At 37.7% G+C, this 21,440-nt stretch overlaps 2 protein-coding genes across 5 annotated transcripts in view; one reads left to right on the forward strand and one right to left on the reverse strand.

The window, feature by feature from the left end:
- CDC73 (cell division cycle 73) overlaps positions 1 to 21,440 on the forward strand; it is a 112,324-nt gene that overhangs the window by 43,971 nt on the left and 46,913 nt on the right. The gene's annotated exons all lie outside the window — the stretch shown is intronic.
- Positions 13,329 to 20,227, reverse strand: B3GALT2 (beta-1,3-galactosyltransferase 2). Of its 2 annotated transcripts, none has more exons than XM_015635712.3 (2): positions 19,646 to 20,227; positions 13,329 to 14,879 (listed from the first exon to the last, which is right to left on the reverse strand). In XM_015635712.3, exon 2 carries the CDS (start codon positions 14,748 to 14,750, stop codon positions 13,482 to 13,484), a length of 1,269 nt encoding a protein of 422 aa, XP_015491198.1. In that variant the 5' UTR covers positions 14,751 to 14,879; positions 19,646 to 20,227; the 3' UTR covers positions 13,329 to 13,481. The 2 variants fall into 2 exon arrangements, with proteins under 2 accessions (XP_015491198.1, XP_033372389.1); XM_033516498.1 differs by lacking the exon at positions 19,646 to 20,227 and adding an exon at positions 16,362 to 16,451.

Genomic DNA, 21,440 nt, shown 5'->3' on the forward strand with positions numbered 1-21,440 from the left:
CTTGAGAGAGAAAAGTTTCTCAAAAGACTTTTCCTTGGGAAACAGATCAGCCACTGACATGCTGAAAACTCTCTCAGGCTCAGAAAATCATTTCCACAGTTGTCATTAGGCCCTTTGACACTTTACTGCTTAGCTGTTTGCTTGTAATAGAGTAAGGCAGAATTAATTTTTTGTGGAAACAGATTTTCTGCTTTTTGTGCTTGGAGTACTTGCTTATACCTGACTTAGTACCATAGTCGTACCTTCTTCTGAGCTTGGGAAGTAGGATAGCTTGTTACTTTAGCAATATCCATAGGAACTGCCTCAGAGCCCAGGCTTATGTACATCTTACTCATGCTACTTACTACTACTTGAGTTAAGCCAGAGCACGCTCTCCTTTATGATTTGTTTATAACTTTTTTTATACATTCTGTGCTTAGTCCTTTTTGTTGCCTTGTTTGAACCCACATAAGGACTGTTGTTTCAATTTGTGGACCTTGTTCTGGTGTTGTTCTTTTAAAGGTCTGCTTCCTTTCCTTTTTTCTTGCAGTTGTGCATTTATTTTGTTGTTTAGTTGAGCGTTTTTTCCCCCCTTCTATTGAATTCTTTCAGTATGTGGCTGGAAGTGTGTGATACCAGAGGGTATATCAATGTGGCAGGTTTTGTTTGTAGGTGCACAGTTATTACAGTAGTGTGGCATGGGCAGGTGTTCTTCAGTTCTTCAGTCAGAATATGTACAATAAAAGGTAGTCTTTTCAAAGCACATTAAACCTGCAGAGCTCAGAATTGAGGTAAAGCTTTAGAGGCAGATGATGAAATTGATTAAATGCTGAGGCAAGAGCCCTGGTTTTTAGTCTTTTGAGGGATGGATTATAAGTGATGTCATTGGGCATTATTTCCAGGTAGTGCAACATAACTAATGAGAAGATCCAGTTACAGTAGCAAAATAGTACATATTTTTAAGCTTTTTTGGAATTTCTTTCTCACACCATTTAAGAAGGTAATTGATTAAGAATGATATATTTAGGTCTCAAAATATGTGAGATTTTAGTGTTCCATCTAAATCCAGGTGTTAATCTGCCTCTGTCTTATGCAGTCACACTGTTGCTGTTGAATCAGCATCCTCACTTTTAAGATATCTGTAGGCAAAGTCCTGATTTACTCACGTTTGCTCCAGGTGTTTCTGGATAACAGTCTGTTCAGTGCAGGCTTTCTTCTTAAGTAAATGATTATAAAGGCCATATAATGAACCCTGCATTAGTTACAGCTCACTCTCCTGGAATTTGGGCAGTACTGATCATTCCTTCTGGAGTATACCTGTGACTTTGAGCTGCTGAACCACCATCTGGAGCTGGATTTGTGTTTACACTGAGCAATATGCTATTGCAGACACCACTTGCATCACTGCTGCTGCAGGGGTGGGTCGTGGCTCTTTATTCATCTCAAACTCACTCATCTGAGTTGATAGGGAGATGAGTGTTTATGCAAGTGCAAGTAGGCAGGTACTGAATGGTGCACTGGCTGGTTTAATTCTCATTCATCACTTTCTTTGTTCCCAAAAGCCTTACGGGATTTTCTGGAGATTTTTGGTTTGGTATTTTTCTAAGTAACATGACCCTCATGCAAATGGAACTTTTAACATTGAAGAAGGTGATCTGGTAAAAACAAATCTGGTTCCTTACCTTTGTGAATCAATAAATGTGTAGCCTGAATGCAAATTTCTTTGAAAGACACACATTTTTATTTTCTTTAAAAATGTAAAAGGCTAATCTTGGATCTATGCATCTGTAGTATTTCACTATTTAAAATGATGAAGATTTGTCCAATGTACTTAAAATGTCAAATTTATCTAAGGGAGTTGGTAAATTGAAAGAAATTTATAAATAACTTTGAGAATAACTGTGTTTTTTACAAATACATCATTTAATTAGCTGGCCTATTTTTATAAACAACCCAGACCCCAAGTGGGAATGAGTTATAGAAGTTTTATTGAGAACAAAACAGAATCAGCAAAGCAAAAGGGACTGTGCTGCGAGCATGACGAAATGCCAGAGGCTCATGCACAAAATGGTGGGTTTTGCCTTTTATACCCCTGATACTGCATCACCTTTATGCATATTTATTTTTGGTTTTACAGTGTCTTGCCCCATGTCACTCTTTTCAGTGCCAACATAGTTTTGTCACTGTGGTCATCAGGGTTATTGGATGAAGTTTTGCTCCTTTTGAGGTCATGTCTCAAAAATGTGGCTAGCAACAGTCTATCCCAGACAAACTCATAAACCCACATTACAACACATGATAACATATTATCCTTGTGAAATCCAATTTCACAACTAGGCTATTGTAACAACATTAACCACTTTATAACATATATTATTATCTTAATATTATAATATCAATTCACATAATACTTTGTGAAAGGCAATTCCCACTAGCTTGTTTCTCACACCTATAAAAGTGTTGGTTAGACATTCTACAACATGAACATTAACAAAGCATGTTTTTATTTCATCTTACAGTTCCATTGCATTTGGCACATTAAGGTTTAGGAAGTCCAACTATTCAGCTGATTTGTTGCTTTAAGAAATTTAGAATGTAATTTTGGAGTTTAAATCTCTTCCTTTCTGTCTCTCCATAAAGATATATATGTGGCTTTTGTGCGTGAGCAACATATATGCTTTTAAAATTCAGTTCAAGTGTGAAGGAAAACTTGGTGTGACTAAGCAGAGTGACATAGTGATGTGATAAGTTTGCTTGTAGTTAATTGTCAGTCTATTGGCTGTAAATTCATAGTACTTTAAATTTAGAATATTGTTTAAAAAAATCTAGTTTTCTTCATATAAATTATGGGTTTTGTCTCTTTAATTGCCTCTCTTCCTCCAAGTGAGGTGGGTGTCTCCTCATGCCCTCCCTTCACCTGGAGAGAAGTGCAGCTACTGAATTACAGATATGTGATTTTTAGTGGCTTGGTGCTGCCGTTTTGAGGAGACACAGAGAAAGCACTGCCTGCCTTTCGCTCCCTGGGAGCAGTAATCGAGGGTTTAATTTCCCTGGCCAGCAATTTTCATAGAAGTTGACAAAAGCAATAACTTTTATCTGGGTTTTATTGATATTGGGAAGTAGTTTCAAACCATACTGTGGGAGAAGGGAGGGAATGTTACTAAAGTTGACTGAGAAGATCTGTATTTCCTGCGGTGGGGAAAAAAACAGCTATGCTTTTGCTTTAGCAGAGGAGACTTGAGGGTGCATTATGCAGCCCTACTTCCCAGTTACCTTTGGAGCAGTTGGTGTAAGTCAGGCAAACAGATTTACATATAACTAAAATAAAAATGGAATACAGTCATCATTAAAGCAGATAACGTGCCTGATCAGTTGTGTTTTATCATGATTGCTAACTAAAACAAAAGACTTGTAGGTAGAGAGGCCTTTATAATGCCTTAAGACAAATATTTCGCAGCTAATAATACGTAGAGTATATTATAACATACAGAACATGTGCAGCTACCTCATATGGATCTATAAAAGCCATTTTGTTTTAGGGTGATGTTGTGTGCTGTAGCAAACAATAATTTTTATAGTAGCTTTCACTTGTATAATTATGTCTGGAAAATAATGTAAAGAAAAAGCTTCCAAAAATATCTGGACATGAACAGCAGGTGATATTCAGATTAAAGTACTAAAATGCATGTTAAAATCCTAAATGGATTTTAATGCTGTCTTAGAAATTAAAATCTAAAGGGACTCTGAACTGCCTGAGTGCTGGCTCAGATTTCAAAGGTGAAGCTTTAATAAGTAAATCAACTTCCTTGTTCATAGCTGAAATATTCTGAAAACTCTGCTGGTTTGTTGCAGCTCCCATTCAGAATAATGAAAGTGCCTAATGAGGCTCATCTAAGGTGAGCTAAATATTTAATACAGGTAGCTTGCGTATTTGTGTTATTGTACTGCACAACAAAACCACAGATTCAGTATGTCTCTTATATTCCTTCCCATCACCATTATCTTCAGACTTATCAGAGAAGCTCATGCTACTTCCTTCACCCTTGAGAAAATAAAACATCTGCCCCACCCATCAGGTTTTAATCTTCTTATGGACAGAATTAATTTAGCTTCCTTCTGGGGAATGTGGTGGGCGAGGAAACTGGCCAAGCCTATTTGAGCCAAAGTCAGTCTTTTGTTTCAAGGAGAAAAAAGAAAAAGAGGGGGTAGGAGGGGGAAAAATCATAAGCTATGAACACTCTTTAGTTATGCTGCATTTATTAAGTATCAATCCTTTTCTATGCATTTTACCATAGTTTAAATATGTCTTCACTAAAAAACCACTTTACTGAACATATGACAGAAACTCCCTGAAGCATGCCAAAAATTAAATGTCAGGTTAATCAATCTCTTCCATTCCACTTAGGAGAGGCATCAGAAAAAGTTACATTATTTCCTTGAAGGTATGATTTTTATTCATAACTGAGAACTTTCACAAATATTAGTATACTAGTAACACTATTGTAGTGTTTAAGTTTATTCCATTCTGGATCTTAACCTGGAGGATGTTAAGTACTTATTACCTTTTATATTCTATTTATCTCAGTTATATATAAAGCAGTAATAAAATAATAGTTTTAAATATTTTCTGTGCAAAATTCCATCTATAAAATGTTCCCTGAATATGGATTACTGTTATGGTACTCATTCTTTAAAATTATTAAATTATCTAATACCCACATTTGTATTTGAAAGGATTATAATTCACAGTGTTCGGTTCCAAGTACAGGCAGCTTTTCAGAAAAGAAAATAAAAGGACAGTAAGTGTCCATCCTTTTAGTGTGAGCATTGTCCAACTGCAATTAAGTTAAATTTAAACTGGGTCATAGTTGCATATGCTGAAATAGCTGCACTTGGAAGTGGAGCAGAAGAACTTTGCTATGTCCTAGCCAGGTTATGTCAGCATGGACTGCTTGCTGCAATTCCACTGTTGTGAGAAAAAAGAAACAGCACTTAATGTTCCTGATCATTTGTTTTGTCATGAAGTTCCTATGATTTATCTGTTCTATGAGTAAATCAGGGTCTGATGAATTCAAGGACTATATTAGTTCTTCAGGTGCTAATACTTGTAAGTCTGGGAGAATATTGTGATAAGAAATGGGGGAAGAAACCACTCCATTCCATGTGAAATATTTTACAATGAAAAAAAAAATAATGCAAGATTCATAGGTGTTTTTTTCTTACAGAATTGGAAAAGGTAAAACATTAATACTTGACTGGTTGTCAAAAGGAGTCTTACAGGCAAAACCAAAGTAGTGTTTCATAAAACTCAATTTATGGAATGTGTGCAGAAGATGCTACTTAACAAGTGTGCTCATGGGTATAAATTTTTTTAATGAATAGGAAGAGGGGTAGGGAAGAAATGTCATTGTGTAGTTTATTCTAGTTTTTCCATTCCTCTCTGCTAGCATGGAATTTGGACAATAATTCATTCAAACTGCTTAACTTCTACTAGTAGAAAATATGGAGATGGTGGAAGGGAAAAAAAAATAAAATTAAAATGACTGAGGGATCCAGGCAGTACACTTCTTAATGACCAGAACAACATTATATTTCATTCAGGCTTAGAGCCTCCAAATTATTGCTATGGGGCTCTCATTCCTTTATTAACATTAATGAAAGCTGGATATCTGAAGTTGTTTGCAGCATCCCTTTCTCAACTGAATTTTGGTTAGAAAAGATTCATGCCTTTGATGGATGTAGCACACAGATTGGTCTCCTTTTTAAAAAGGGGATAATTCACAGCTGTATAGTAGGAAGTAGTGACTACAGCTTTTAACCCTGAATAAATTTTAACTTTTGTAAAGTAAAATAATTGTGATTATCTATCATTGTTCCCCTATTTTTTATTTTTTTACCATTTTGAGAATTCAGGGAAAAGATTAGATTTTTCAGTTAATGTGGTTAGCTTTCAAAATAGTTAAATAATGTAAAATGTGATCAAACAATAAAAGCAAACTGATGCCTCAGGTTTTTAAAATAATTTCAGATTTGGGAGACAAAATTTTGTCATGACATAAATAGAGATACATCTATATATGAATAATGTGATTTCTGGCGATTTGTTGGGTTTTTGGTTGGTTTTTCCATTTTGCCTTTGGCATGACTCATTGTAGGTGCAGCATAAACTTTGTCATTTGATTTTTGAGCAATAGAGGTGTTAGTTGTTCCCTCAGGTATATATGAGTTATTTACCTTTATTTTAGAGTCTCAAGTAGCATTAAGAGTACCTCTGAATTGTCTAATTTCCTTACATTTTTGGGACATAAAATTGTTATCCTTTTCTGCACTAAAAACCAATCAATATAATACAATATTTTAAATTAGTTAAAGATGATACAATGGGAAATTGGTTCTCTTCATTCAGAAGACTGGATAAATGAGTTGAACTTTTATGGCAGCAAAAATCAATGTCTAGATGGACTTTGGAAGAATGCCTATAAAAGGACTGGCATTTGCATTAAGTAGCAGCACTAAATTTTTGACTGAGTCGCAGATAGTACTCTCCAGTATTTCTTTTTTTTGTTTTGTTTTGTCTTGTCATCTTGTATCAACCTATGCATTGATAGGGCAAAACAGGTTTAAAATGTGATGTAAATGGATGTTTCTTTTGAAAGTGATGACAGTGATACAAATCCTAAATGTAACATGCAAGATTGTAGGTTATTCTTATTCTCACAACTCTTCTCAGGCTTCAGCTTATTTAAATACAGGGTGTGTTAAATATTTAGGAAAGGGAGTGAGGATGGTTTTAGTTTCCTTCGATGTCTTGTCTGGTATTTTGTTAACAAAGGATTTCTTGTGGCAGTTGGTCTCATTTTAAACTTTGAGCCTTACTGTGATGTGGGAGCACTTGGCCTTTGTGGAAGAAAAGATGTGGCAGTGTTGTGTTGTGGGGTTTGGTGGTTTTAGGATTGCATGGATGTTTTTAATTTTTAATTTAATATAAAACTCTAAAAATGTTAACAGCAAAAGAACTGGGAATATTTACTTTCTGAAGACTTTTTTGTGTTGAAAAGATTCCTCTCTTAGATCCTTGCAAGCATGACTGTTTCTTCTAAAATCTGAATTTTTGTCATCTTGGGAAGTTTTTTAAGATTTCACACTATTTTCAGTATCTTAATCTTTTTTAGTTTTATATATTGCAAGGCATTATCAATGCTGGTATCCTTAAAATGTTAGGATGACAAACATATTTCACACACTTCACTTTTTAATGAGGTAAAGAAAAAGAGACTTCTCCGTAATGCCCACACTGAGCATCTGGGAGATCAAAGTGAGTGGTTCACAGAATATTCCTATTAAACAGTTGAAATGCCACTTATTATTAGCTGGAGCTAAATGGGCTAATAGGAGGTGGAGGCATTGCTGTGATGCCCTTGTCCTTAGAGCATAGTGTGTATTCCTCAGTGCACCTTGGCCTCCACTGAGGTAGGACAGCCTGCAATGTTTTGTTATGTTAAAAAGTGTATATTGGTTACAAACTGTAACTGTGTAACTGATTGTATAAAAACACCAGTTTCTTCCTCCTTCTCTTTTCTTGAACAAATGACATCTTGAAGGTCACCAACAATTCAATCTACCCTTCAGAAAGTGGGTTTTTTCCTCCAGCCTTCCCAGGCAAAGGAAAGCCCTTTGAGAAAAATCCCTCAAAGATTTTATCAGTTTTGACTTCTCCACCCAGGACACGGTGCACACCTTAAGCATTCAGATGGAAAACTTTGAGAGTACATAAAGGTTTAAGCCATTAATACTCCCTGAGCTGGAGGGACTTTTTTTTTTTTTTTTCTTGTGATAGTTCAAGGCTACTGTCTTGGTCAGAACATTTTGACCAAAAGCAGTCTTGAGAAAAGTAAAGGGAATGGTTCATACCCTGTGGTTATAGAGCAGTTAGCTCATGTACCAAAATGCATCATTACTATGATTCAGTTAGTGTTATCAGGAAAACTGTCATATTTAAATGCTTAAGAGAGCTCTTGTACTGTTGCCATGGCAATATCAGAAAAGCAAAGTGGTAGTGTTCATCCATATCCCAGAATATGGATGTTCAGCTAAATTCCTTTGCAGTCTTTTTAACTGTGAAAGGAAGAGGTACCATATTGTACCAGGCTCTGTTTCTTTTGAGCTGGAACAAATGAAGGTTGAAATTAACTCTTTGTGTGAAGATTAAATACAAATCCTGGGCACAAGTGATCTAATTTGCTTTGCTCTTGGTTTGTTTGTATAATATGTGTAAAGTACTCTCTGTGGAGTTACTGATCTGCTGTTCATGCCATTGTGTCATGACTTGGAATTTGGTTTGGCTTTAATAAGACATGCACTGCAGTCCCAAACAACAGATTTTGTTAGAAGAATGGATTTACCTCATAGGTTCCTATTTTCTCTAAGTGCAGAAGTGTGAACACTTAAGACAAGACTTACAGATACTGCTTTCTCATTTGACCTCACTTTTTTAACACTTTTCCCTGCCACTGAGCCTGCCCTGTATTTCCAGCCTGTGTGATGTTGATCAGCTGTGCATTTTTAGTTTCACTCTTCAAGCTCCTTTTTCACTGATTTGCTGCAAGAAGTTGTTTCCAGAGCCCTCCTCCGAACCCAGAAAGCCTTTGCCTTCACTCTTGGTACAAAGCAGAGCCCCTGTTCTGTCCTTGCTGACCTACGTTTGCACAGTGCAGCATTTCAGAGCTGGCAGTGCAGCTTCCCTGCCTCCCTCCTTCCCCTGGGCTGCCCACAGAGTAGCTGAGCTTGGGAAGCAGGGCTGGGGAAGGAAGGCAGTGCTAGATGGGCTGGAGATGGGATCTGTGTAGGAATAACAGTCAGTGCCATGTCAGCAAGGGAGGGGTGATACTGTGCCCCGAGTCACATTCTGCTTTGGAAGGACAATTTGAAGTGAAAAGGACAATAATGCTCTTCATTTTGAAGTGCAGTTCTCACAGTGTAACTGAGTGATTGTCCAGTATTTACTTATTTGTGCTATTTTACAGCAAAAGAGGGATTGAGAAATAGCATCTAAAATTAGGAAAATATGGCAACAAGTGATGTTTTTGCAAATCAGTTAGAAGCGTGTTCTTCCCAAAAGCACAAATGGAAGTAGTAGCTTCTATATTAGCATATTCCCTCTCCCTTTCATTTCCTCCTAGGATGTTTCCACACATTGCAGTGAGCATTCATTCAAGAGAAAAGGTTTCCTTGCCCTGTGGGATTATGTAGGTATTTTGGATTGACGTGTGATTAGGGACTGAGTTAACATATCAGGAAAATAAGTGGGAAGAGGGAGGCAGTCTAAAGTAATGGCCTTTAGGTGCTTCCCTCCCCTCCAGTGCCTGATTTAGCCTTGGAGACAGTTAATGCATGTCTTAACATGTTGATATATTCTGAAAATATTTTGTAAATGAGGACTGACACATCTTATCTTACTGCACTGCAAAGAAAAGCAGATTCTAAATTGCTGTTCTAGTAAGGTTAACCTGAAAAGTAGTCTGTCTCATCTCTTCTAGATCACTGCTATCCCATAATTTAAGTTTATAAATTTAAGTGAAGATCTTAGTGGGCACTGAATTTTCTCTTAGAACAACCATTGACACTTGGAATTACCTTGACATGTAATTTTTTAAATCTAGAACAGATAGTGCACTTTACCCATGAAAGATCTCTCAGTGACCAGGGATGGGATCTGTTCTATTACACCAAAAGCTGTAGTTGCACATTTTGTATTCTTAATTCTCTTGGTATGGGATGTGCAAGTATCTCACACCACTGATTTAATTGGAGATTTGAAAGGAACAGTTTTGTTGTTCAATAACAACATCTTTTTGGTGAGACTTCATTTTGGTCCTGTAGTGTCAATGTGTAAATCTTTATTCAGTTGAAAGTTAAGTAAGTATGGGGAAATGATGGAATTCCAATTTCTGTTCTTTGTTACCAGGCCAGCTTTCGTAAGATTTTTCTTTGCCATAATAATGGTGCTGATGACGTTACAATTTTTTTCTCCCATCATAATTTTTGAGCCATTATGACTTTTTATATTTGTTTTCAACCAGAAGCAGACACAGAAGTAAAAACATTTAAAACAAGTATTATACAAATTCTTGTACTTCTGTATTTAATGAATTGTATCCTGTATATTGTATTCTGTATTCAATGAGTTATATATATACATATTTTTTTTTACTGTATTGCAGACATGTTAGAGTTTTAGCTACAAGTTTGTATAGTATTGCTAATGAAAAATGCATTTTTTTTCTTGCTGTATGGCGAAAGTGAGAGAACTTGTCCAGACTTTTAATGATATAATTAATTATTGCACTATTTTTAACATGAACTGTTTTTATACTCTACTAGAGTGAGTTTAAGCACAAGCTAGAAAACAGTAAAACATTCAGAGAAAAAAATGTAGAGTGTTCATTCTGTAATTGCATATTTCATCATACAAAAGGTTTCCCTTTTGTTTCTGAAAGCTTTGTAACAAACTCTGCAAGGAAACAGTACTTGGATGCAAATGTTTTTCGTAGCCTTTGACCATACTGATAAGGATTCAAGTATGTTTATGGATTAGTCTCAGCTTACACCCAAACATTAATGCAAATTTTAAAAATCACGTTGGACCCTTAAAATGACATTAAGAATGGCTTTTTATTTATCATTTTGGTGCTCCTCACTAGCCCTGTAAGTAGCAGGAAGTTTGGTATGCTAAACTCATGGGCATTGGGCTGTGGTTCTGCCAAGCTTGGACAGATCAGCATTGTGCAGGAGCTCCAAAGCCCTAAGATGAGTTTGGTTTGGCTGCCAAACTTGATGATTCCAGTGCCAAACTATTTAATGTTTATTATTAACCTCTTGGACTATACCCAGGAGCCAGGAACAGCATTTTGGACTAACTAGAGTTGGTAAAATTGGGTACCTCACAGTGGTGCTGGAAAGCCCCAAGGGCTGGGAAGCAGTGCTTAAGTCCTCTCCAGGAGACTGGATTACATCCTTGGCCAGCACTGCTTGCACTTACGGCATTGGACCTCTTCCAAAATTCAGTCCCCTGCAGTGGTAGTTGGCTTCCCACACTTGCTCTGGAGGTCTAGAGCTAGCACTGTGGTGTAGAGCCTGCCTACAGTGACCTTCAGCCTTTCAGCTGGATGTCAGCTGTGGCCTGTGTTAGCTGGGAGCAAGCAGCACATTGAGTGGGGGAAACTGCAGTAGGTGCTGAAAGCACACTCCCAAAACATCTATCCAGGGCAGCTCTCTCACATGAGTGCCAACAGGCATCATGAAAACTGTGTGAACTTTCAATTAATTTGGAGAAATCTCTGCAGAAGAGAGTTACTGTTTTTACAGATATTTGCTTTCAGATATCAACAAGATAAAATGAGATATTTATGATTTGAGATGTGCTGAAAATGCAGAAATGTACAATTAGCACACCCCAAATAAAGCAGAGTAAAAACTTTAGTAGAGGATCTCCAAAAAAAACGGTGTTGAGAAAATTATGCATCTTCCAGAGAACCTGCTGGAATTGCTTCAGAGGTGCATCCAGTGCCTTGCAGTCTGTTCAGATGTGAGTTCCTGCAGACAGACAGCCTGAGAGCTGCTGACAATGGCCAGTAATATGATTTGTCTTCTCATTACAAAGGAGAGAACCCTGCTCTGATCTCTGTATTGTGCACAAAAAACAGGCTTTAAGGACGTGGGAACACTAGAAAAACCAAGTAATGCTAAAGCTAGGAATTTCTTTCTTCCTGAGCAACTTTCCCAGAAAATGTGAAATCTTAAGACCATAAATATAATCAATTTTATTAAATAATAAAAGTACATCAAATATTTGTATTTTATCCAATTAATTAGTCTCAGTCAAACAAAAAACTAATTGCAGTTGGATCATTTGCTAATGATCAGAGGTGGGTATTGCTTACCCTGGCACTGTGACAAACAGTAATAACCTGAATCTGATATAATTCTGCTGTAACAGTTGGGAAAAAAAGCTTTAAAAAATTGCAAACCTGTAAATAGATTTAGCCCACTTCGCACAATTTCTTTTCAGTGGTACATATTGTGACTAAATTGCTTAGATTTTGTTCTTGCCCATACTGATGGCTGGAACTCAATGTTTTTGTGACTTAGTCTTCCCCACCTATAAACTCGTGTGTGGGCTTCATTTTCTCCAGCAGATGTGTTTTCACTTAGCTGACCCTTGCTTTTTGTCAGACAGAAAAGAGCAAAACAATACATTTGATTAGTTTTCTCCCGCTTTGCACAAAATGAAATTTTGTCGAGAATGGTGCAAGACTGGAACTTATGTTTTACATTTGTCATCAGTGATGTGGTTAGATAGGGAAAGCCGATCAGAAGATCTCGCGATGTACGGGAAGATAGGGCCCCTCTTTCTCCAAAGTTCTAGAACTCATAATATCACAGTGATGACGTAATCATAACTCCGTCATATAAAACCTTGCACACTGGAAATAAACGCTCTTCAGCGTCCACCACATTGGTGTTCATATATGATTAGCCCGACAGGCCTGTAAGTTAGCCGTCGTGTCACTCATGAACCGGGTCGCTATGCCTCATCTGAGGCAACACATCAGCCTTGGAGTTACCTTTAAGTTACATAGGGAAATTAATAGCAGATCCTGTGAATTTGCATAGAGGTTCCAAGTGGAATGAATATTACTTGGCACCAGATCTTAGGAGCTTGCCCTAACTTCTAGAGAATGAAGTAACTTTCAGTTAGCTCTTTGTGGACTGAAAGTTGCACCCAGAACACCACTTGCATTTCTGAAGGCAATGTACAAAGCAAGTCTTTGCAAGTTTGATTACGTTTATCTCTCCTTCAAAACCAAATAAGCAAACTTCTCAAAACTGGACCTACTTCAAGGGAGTACATTCTTAGTGCTTTAGGATTTATTGATAGTGTCTTACTAAATTGTGACATTGCTAAATGTGTTGTACATTAATGCAGTGTATAGTAATTGTTATGTGGAATTTGAAGATAAAACTCATCTGCCCTTTGTGCATTTCCTTAATTTTTAATTTTTAATTTTATAGCAGTTCTGGATAATAAGAAATCATTATATGGAAGAGAACTAGAGCTACGAATGAACTCCTTAAAATAAAATTTTAGTGTGGAAAATATGCTCAATTATATTTTACTGGCACATGAATCAGCAATTGTACCACCAAAGTGTGCATGCTTATTATTGCATGTTAACACATAAATCCTTATATACCATCTCTTTTTTCTTTTTTCTTTTATTCTTTTTTTAATCTTGAGCTCACTGGAAAAAAGCTTTTGGTTATAATTTTGTCATATTCAAGAGCTGTACTTTTTTTTTTTAACTTAAAAAAATAATTTCCTGCCTGCACTATGTGCTGGGCTCAGTTTGGGCTTTGCCTGGGGCATCTCCATGGTCACTGTCCATGCATTCAGCACTGTTTATTTACACATGCCACGTGGGGCTGGGCAGCAGCACTGGCCCTCAGTGCAGTCTGCGGTGGCGGTACCTGCCGGCCTTGTCTTTGGCCGCATTTGTGCAGGCGTTGTGCTTGTTCTGCTGTAAGTGGTTCCAGTATTTGATCAGTTCACTAGGTTGGAACTGATGGGAGGTAATTAGGTGGCTGTATTTACAGCTGGAATAAGAAACTCGCCAGTGATTGAAGACAAACTCGTTTGGTGGGGGCATGGGGTCAATCCGCAGCTTGGCAAGACAGATCCCCACGTACACATCCTCTAAATGTAAACGTCTGATGCTTAAGGAGACCTTAAAGATTTTTTCTGCTAAGTCTCCAGAAAAAACATAACCAGTTCCAGAGCAGAATACAGGATAACGTTCACTTGGATACAAATCAGGTGGCATATACCACTTGCTATCCTTGTTCCTATTAGGTGCATAACCTCTCATTAAATAACCTGTAAAATACTTGTGCCTTGGAGGAAGTTCTGGTTTCAGAAGCTTGTGTATTAAATATTCAGTATTGACAAACATATCACTATCAGTTTTCATAACATATGGAACATGTGGACAGTAGGTTGCAACCCAGTTCATTCCCATCAGAGTTTTTATAGTTAAATTATAGTAGGTATCTAAGTATTCTTGTTGAATGATGTCGTGGTACTGTCTGCTTTCCTCAAGGATAGTTTGCTGGAGGTATCCATTTACCTTGGTGCTTAAGCCCAACAAAAAAATCCGCACAATTTGGATGCCAGGTGTCAGGCTCTCGTTGCCCCAGGTCTGTCGAATTGCTTGTCTGGCCTCCACCTGGCCTGGCTCTGCGGCTATGAGCAGTGTTAGAAAAGGGGTCTTTTCCTGGCACTTGTCAGGCTCATTTATGACATATTTGAAATGATAGGAAGTGGGATACCCTGTTCCTTTCTCGTTGTAAATACTTCCATTGGCGCTGAGGGTATTTTCCAAACCTGTTACTCCCTGTGGTGACAAATCTGTGTTGTTAGGGTTGGTGACTGTCTGAGGCCTAAATGTCTGAGGCACAGCGTCTCTCCACATGTTCCTTAGAGAGCTGTGGTTGGTCTCACTTTTTGTAGATCTAAATCCTCGTATGGTGTAAGACATGGGGTTTTCTCTAATTCCAGCCTTGCCTGGCAGCCAGTTGTGATGGTTAAAGAACAGAAACATGGCAAAAAGAAACACCAGAGAGACCAGGCCAATGAGATGGGTGCGAAAGAGAGACCTTTTGGTATTCCAGGTCATCTTTGCCAAGCAGCAGTGTCGTCTTCTCCATTGAAGCATGTTGTAAGGATCCAGTGAGATATGAGACAATGCTCAAGGAAAAGGATTTTCCAATTGGTTTAGAATCCACAGCTATTCTTTGGTATTCATTTTCCTTTGAGATGAGTAATTGTCTGCAAATGGCTCACTCTGCAAAGAATAAAAAAAAATAAATCAATAATCTTTCATTTTACGTACTTGTAATATAAAGTTTTAAATAGAAACAAGATGTAAAATTGAGTTAAATTTACTTTTTCAAAGAACAGCCCAAGTCAATGGAAACAAGATTTGGCTTATGCTAAAAGCTAACTTTGTTTTATGATTTAATTTGATTTGATAGCTTTTAAAAATGCTTTTTTGCCTGGTAAAAGTTTTGACAATCATCCTGGATATGAAAGATAAAGAGGAAAAAAAATGGATCATGTTAGCAGGAAAAAGTGTGAAGTAGATGTAAATAGCTTCATATCCATGGCTGTGAAATCCTTGTAGAGTGTTTGAGAAGGACTGAATGAAAAAGCCTTGCTGGCAGATGGAAGGTTTATTGGAATTAATAAAAATTGATTTGACATGCAGAGGCTAGGATGGCTCAGAGTTTTAAAGCCCTTTTTGCAAACGGCCATGCCTGGTGGTGGGACAGACATTGCAGGGTTGGCAATGGCAGAGCTGTGTTAGTCACGGGACACTGCCTGGCATGTCTCTACTGACCCCCACTGTGCAAGGAAAGTCAATGAGAAGATGCACCTGTCAAAATTAATTTTCAGAGTAGAGTAACCTCACTGCATAGCCCTCAGATGCTAGTGCAGGATAACATTCCTGGTCACCTTTCAGGTGCCTTTCACCTTCTACTCAGCATTGGAGGAAAACATAGAATGGAGCACTGGGTTGTGGTGCCAGGTTCAGAGGCAGCTGAATTGAAATTAAGCTCTTGATATTTAGTAGACAGAGATCTTGGGTCGTGATCATGTTAACTGGAAATAAAATTGCTCAGGACTAAGTTTCTGGACAACTATCTGATGATCATGATATTAGATTTGTTTTTTTTTCCTCTAAAAAAGTATATGTAACTACTGTACATAGCAGTTGGAAATTTAAAGTATTCTGACCAGCAGCTGTAGCTGTAGAAAAAAGTGCCAAAGCAGTCTGTGCTTAATTTTCTCTTAAATTTTTTGTTCATATTCAGGTGCAGAGTCAATATGGCAGCTTCATGATGCTGCATATTAAAAGCTGATCACATGTTGTAAATGAACTTGCACTGTACAATAGCAATTAGTTTGTGATTTTCAATTTACTCTAATTCATTCCTGGGCCCTAGGGTTTTGTATAGGTAAAGGGATGACAGTTGAACAAGACTCCATAGAAAATGCTGTTTCTAATAGAAATATGTAATTTATTAATTGCTTTGCTATCTTATAAAACCAATATTTTGATTAATTTGTGCATTTAAAAACTTTACATGGGAAATTACAGGGTTTAACATTGTAAGGGAGTAATTTTAGCTGAGATATCAATCGAATAATAAGATATTAAGTTGTCTGTGTGTCATGCAACACTCAGTCTGCCCTGTTCACGAAAGAAATATTTGTATTTCGGAAGGGTGGGAAGAGAGGTATAACTGATTTTTGTTTTACTTACTGCCGTTATCTTTACAAACACCCTCCGGAGCGAGCGGGAGGTGCCTCACGGCCGGCCCGCCGCCTCAGCGACCCCGCCAGGGGGCGACACCACGCGGTGATTGTGTCGCGAGAAGGGCGCGTGCACCTCTATTCTTCGAGAACACCCGAGCCCGTTCCGGGAACACCCGAACATCTCAGTGCCCTTCAGCTGTTTTCATGCGTTTGGTTTTAAAGCTTGCTGAAAGTATCTTTGATTTTCTTATTAAATTATCTGGGGCTCATGCCACTTCCCGGAGACTCAGTTGCCTCTGTAAAACTCAGAAATGCTTGTGCCTAAAACTGTGTACTTCGGGAATCGACCTGAGACTCCACGCTTGTGCTGCTTTAGCTCGAGTGTTGTCCTCCTGTAAAAGACAATAATCCCTAAATGTTCGAGACTCGTGTTTATGTGACCATTTGCACCTGCTTTTCTTTGCTGGAAAAACAGAAACTTCCCCTCAAATCTTGTAACTTCTAGTTTGTCTGCAGTGTGCAGTGAGTTGTAAATTACTAACAGTGACTAAATGACTAAGTCAGGGAATAATATCTCTGTATAAGCAAACATCAATGTCACTTCAAAGGATAGCCTAGATCTCAGGGAAGTTAATTGTTTGATAGCAGATTGGAGGGCAGCAGTGGGAACGTTTGATTAATTATTGTTCCATTGCATGTGTCCACAGTTTAGGAAGAAAATCAAAGCCAGAATTTCACGATTGTGGGGTAGCAGCTAGAACTCAGATTAATTTTGTCACACTGAATTGTTCCCCTTATAAAACTACAGTCACTAGATGGAAATACTTCAGCAAAAGTGCACTGCACTGCTAATCTTTCTTTAATCTTTAACTGAGGTAGTGTTTTGATGAGCACCTACTTTGATAAGGCAATAGGCAAAAGTGAGAATCTTAAGTTACAGAAATATTAGTTTAAATAGGAAATGGTTTGCAGGTGCTGTGTTTCCCTGATGCACTGATGAAGTGTCCCAGCAAAAGCAGTTGAAATGGCCGAAGCCTTTTTTTATTAGGCTGCATGCTTACATAATGCATATGAAAATAAGTTTTGCAGTGAGGGACAGAACTAGAATCGGAAGATGTTTTAAGAGAGTAGTATTTCCTTGATTATTTTTTTTTTTACGTATTTCCTTGGTTTTTTTACATATTTCCTTGATTTTTCAAGGTAGGAGTGTCTTAGAAAATCTGTCTCTGTTTGCCCTTTAAAAAGGCATTTTATGAATAGGGGAAGCACCCACATCTATATTTCAGCTTCACAGAGCTATTGACTGAAAAAAAACCCCAAATATCTTGGGCTCATTTTCTTACAGTTGTGTATAAAATATGTATGTGAAATATACAGTGGTTATTAAGCATTGAAAATACAGCAACATTTGTGCCTTTGAAAAAAAAATACTACATGTTATGGTGCATTGTTTAAAAATAATGTAAAAAACTGTTAATAGATATTAAACCCACCATCAAATGGTATAATAAAAATATTTTCTCTAATTTAATTAGGGCTAGAGCATTACCTTTTTTGCTCAAATACTTTAAATTCCATTTTGCAGAAAGGTTATGAACAGCACCAACTATTGACAGTAGATAAGAAAACCCAAGTATAGCAGAAGATCTCTAGAACACTCACCTTTTCCTCTGAGAATGTGTTGTTGCATGTAACTGCATTTTGGAGATATTATTTGTGATAATGCTTCTTCATTTTTGGCACCTGGCAGTGCATTCATTGATGCATTATCAAATGCCAAATACATAAATTGTGAATGCCTCTTGAATTTTTATTTATGGTCTGTGCTCTGCTGATGTTTTGGTTCCTGGTACTTGCAGTTCTGCACTATAATTACAGCTTTGAAAACTGAAGCATTTGACTTCCTATTCACACATCTTGGATTTTCATTTTATGATTAGCTGTGTGGGCAAACTCTTAAATTAGAGGGAAGAGTTCAAAAGGCAGCCTGAGTCTGTATTCTGATGGAACAGCAGTTGCATATTGGGCCTCATTTAATGTGGCTGACTTCCCTTACGGACTCTATTAATCTTTTGCACAAAAGAGTATTTGGGATAACGTTTGCTGTGCAAGTGTTTGAATGCCTGATACCAATGTCTTACATTATTAGCCAGTACATCATTACGTACTTCTCCTGGAGTGTTGCCTGAAGGTACATTTTTTGTTGTTGTTGTTTTAAAAGTTCTGTCAAGTGACTATATTCTAAATGTCCTAAAACTGATTTGAAACCAGTGTCTGATGTATGCTGCATCCCTTGGTTTGTAAACTCTTTCTAGCTGCAGTTATTTTATTTCATGTTGGCATTGTCATTTATATTGACATTTAACGATTTATTATAGCTTATTGGTATATTCTGCACATAAGCACTTTCTTTCAGTGGTGTATTGAATTGCTATATATTTAGGTCTTAAATTTGTATTGCAAATATTCACCTATTTTTTTGTCACTAGTGACGAAATATTTAAATGTCAACAAAAATATAGAAATGATTGGCAATTAGATGGAATGTCATTTTACAATCCAAGGTAAACAGTCCGTGTTTTCATATTAAACAGAAATTGCAGTGATGGCAGGAGATAAGTTACGTGCTTACCATTTTGAGTGTGTAGTGTTTGAAGGTTTCCTTTTGGGATGTCAGGGAGCCTGATGTTACTTGTTAATCGTTGTGCCTGATTGCACTGCTGATGGTTTAAATCATGCCCAGTCTTTTGTATGCTCCCAATATATGCTTGGCTGGTAGTGCCCTGGTGACATTTTGCTTGCGTTTGGGGGGCAGAAAAGCAAGAGTAAAAAGGGCTGAGGGGACTTTTAAGATAATGTCTTTTGACTGTGTGGTCTGTTTTGATGGTTCAATGCTCTCGGTATGTCACATTATGGCCATTTTATCATGCCTTAAGATTACTTCAGATAAGGATTAATTCTGACCTAGTTTGAGAGGATTTCTGTTTTTTCTGCACTGGAGGGGCTTGAGTTTTTAATTTTTCAGTTAAAAGCAATCATTACAAGAACTCCATTATCCCTTTAATCCTTCCTCTCCAGCCACACCAGCCTTGGCAGACTGTGAGCCGTGCATTTAGTCTGTGTAAGGGAGTGACATTGTGCTGGGGGAGAGAAAAACCTACTAGAATTCTTTCTCCCTGCTCAGAGACAGTGTTATCTCCGGGCTCTGCAAATTAGGAACAATCATTATCTGTAATGGCTGAAAAGGTAACAGACAAGCGTATGAATATCACACACATGGGTTTGACATACCTTCCTTGGTCAGGCCATTTATGGTGCAGGATTATACCCACAAAAAATAGTTTGGGCACGCCATCACTTCAGCAAAAAAGATGCTCTCGACCATGCACACATCCCCCATCATCCCTGCTTCCTGCGACCGCTCTGCTCGGGATCCACTCTGTCCATCTGCCTGCCCGATGCCGTGTTACCTTCCTTGCTTCAAAGTGGTGTCCTTGTCTTGGGGCTTTCTGTTCATGCTGCAGACAAAAGGGCAGGAGTTGTTGCTGCGGAGCACGGGGTTGGCTGGCGCTCACAGCTGCTGCATTGGGGCTCTCACGTCTGGTGTCTGTCAGCTTGGACAATACAGGGCTGTGTTCTCCTCTCCTCAGGATCCATATTTCTGGTGGAAATGTTAGCAGGGAGTGCTAGTGCGTAGTGCCTCAGTTGTCTTCGGTAATAGGATCTCTCTGTGTTCCTTCCTTCATTGTTGCTAGGCAGTAATAGAAATGGTTTGGCGTTATTTTAACCCAGAATTGTGGTGTATAAAATCCATTCTGTAGTTCCTCAGCTGCTGCACAGGCAGGCAGCAGTTTAAATGTGGGCTTTGACAGATGCTGTCTTCTGACAGAGCAGAATTTAACGTCACTGCTTGGCTGAATCCCACGTGATTGTTTGCATTCATTTTGACTAAATCCAAAGGCAGACAGGAAGCTTTACAGGCTCATGCTCTTATTTGATAAATGATACATACTCAGTTCATGCACAGTGGTAGGTGAAATTAGTATAAAAATTATATGATAATTATGTGAAAAATTGAGGGTTTTTACAGATTGTTTTTACTTTTCCTTGACATTGTAACTTACAATTCTCTTGGAGATTTTTAATGCTAGATGTTCTATTCCCATATTCCAAAAGCTGTTCTGCAGTGCAAGGAAATTATTATCATTTAAATGCTGAAGCTTGATTTAACCCTTTTGACTCTCTTGGAGTATAAATGGTCTGTGCCTTCATGCCAAAGAAAAGATAGAAATGTCTTTCTTTGTTCATGTTTCCTTTACACGTGCTTAGTCTTTAAAAGCTGCTTTTTGTTATCTGAGGTTATTCATTTGAGCTGCGATGTATAAGCACATGCTGTTAAGCTGTCTCTGTGCTGTTAATAGCTTTCTGCTAGGGTACTGCTATGGTCTGGCATTGCAAAGTCAGGGGCACTTCATTTCAGTTATTGAATGTCTTTTGTCTATCATAGATATATCTATGTCATAAAAATTGTCTTTTTGGTCCTAAGGAAACCTGTGTTCCTTTCATTTCTCTCCTTTCAATGATTGACCCTTCTGTACTGAAGCATCTTATTATATTTACTGTATAAATGAAATACCATAATACCTGAGAAAATAGAGAGCTAGTAGCATACTTTCCCAGGTATTTATTAGTCACTGTTTGCACACTGTTTTGAAAAGGTAATTACTGGCTCTTCAGACTTTTTTTTAGCAAAAGAGTAAAGAAACTGTGATTTATCTGGTGTGTCTGATTTGTAGGGTTGGGTGTAGGCATGTCCCTTACTGGGAAATAAGGCTTCACCAGTCAGCAGTGTGTTTTATTATTCTAGATGCATAATATGATAATTTACTAGAAATGTAATCGGATTTAGATCCTCCTAACTAAATAATCTACGTATATTAACTCTCTCTATTAATTTAGTCTTGTTTGTAACGTGTGTATTTCCTAACCTAATAACAATTTCTACAAATCCTTTGATCCTATCTGAGGATATTTTAGGACCATGAGCATATTTCCTAAATGGTAGTTATAAAGTGCATATCAGTAA

The sequence above is a fragment of the Parus major genome, chromosome 8 (genome assembly GCF_001522545.3).
Source record: "Parus major isolate Abel chromosome 8, Parus_major1.1, whole genome shotgun sequence".
Lineage (NCBI taxonomy): Eukaryota > Metazoa > Chordata > Aves > Passeriformes > Paridae > Parus > Parus major.

Excerpts from the sequence above, each read along its gene's own strand:
- B3GALT2 (XM_015635712.3), bottom strand. The coding sequence starts at position 14,750 with ATGCTTCAATGGAGAAGACGACACTGCTGCTTGGCAAAGATGACCTGG.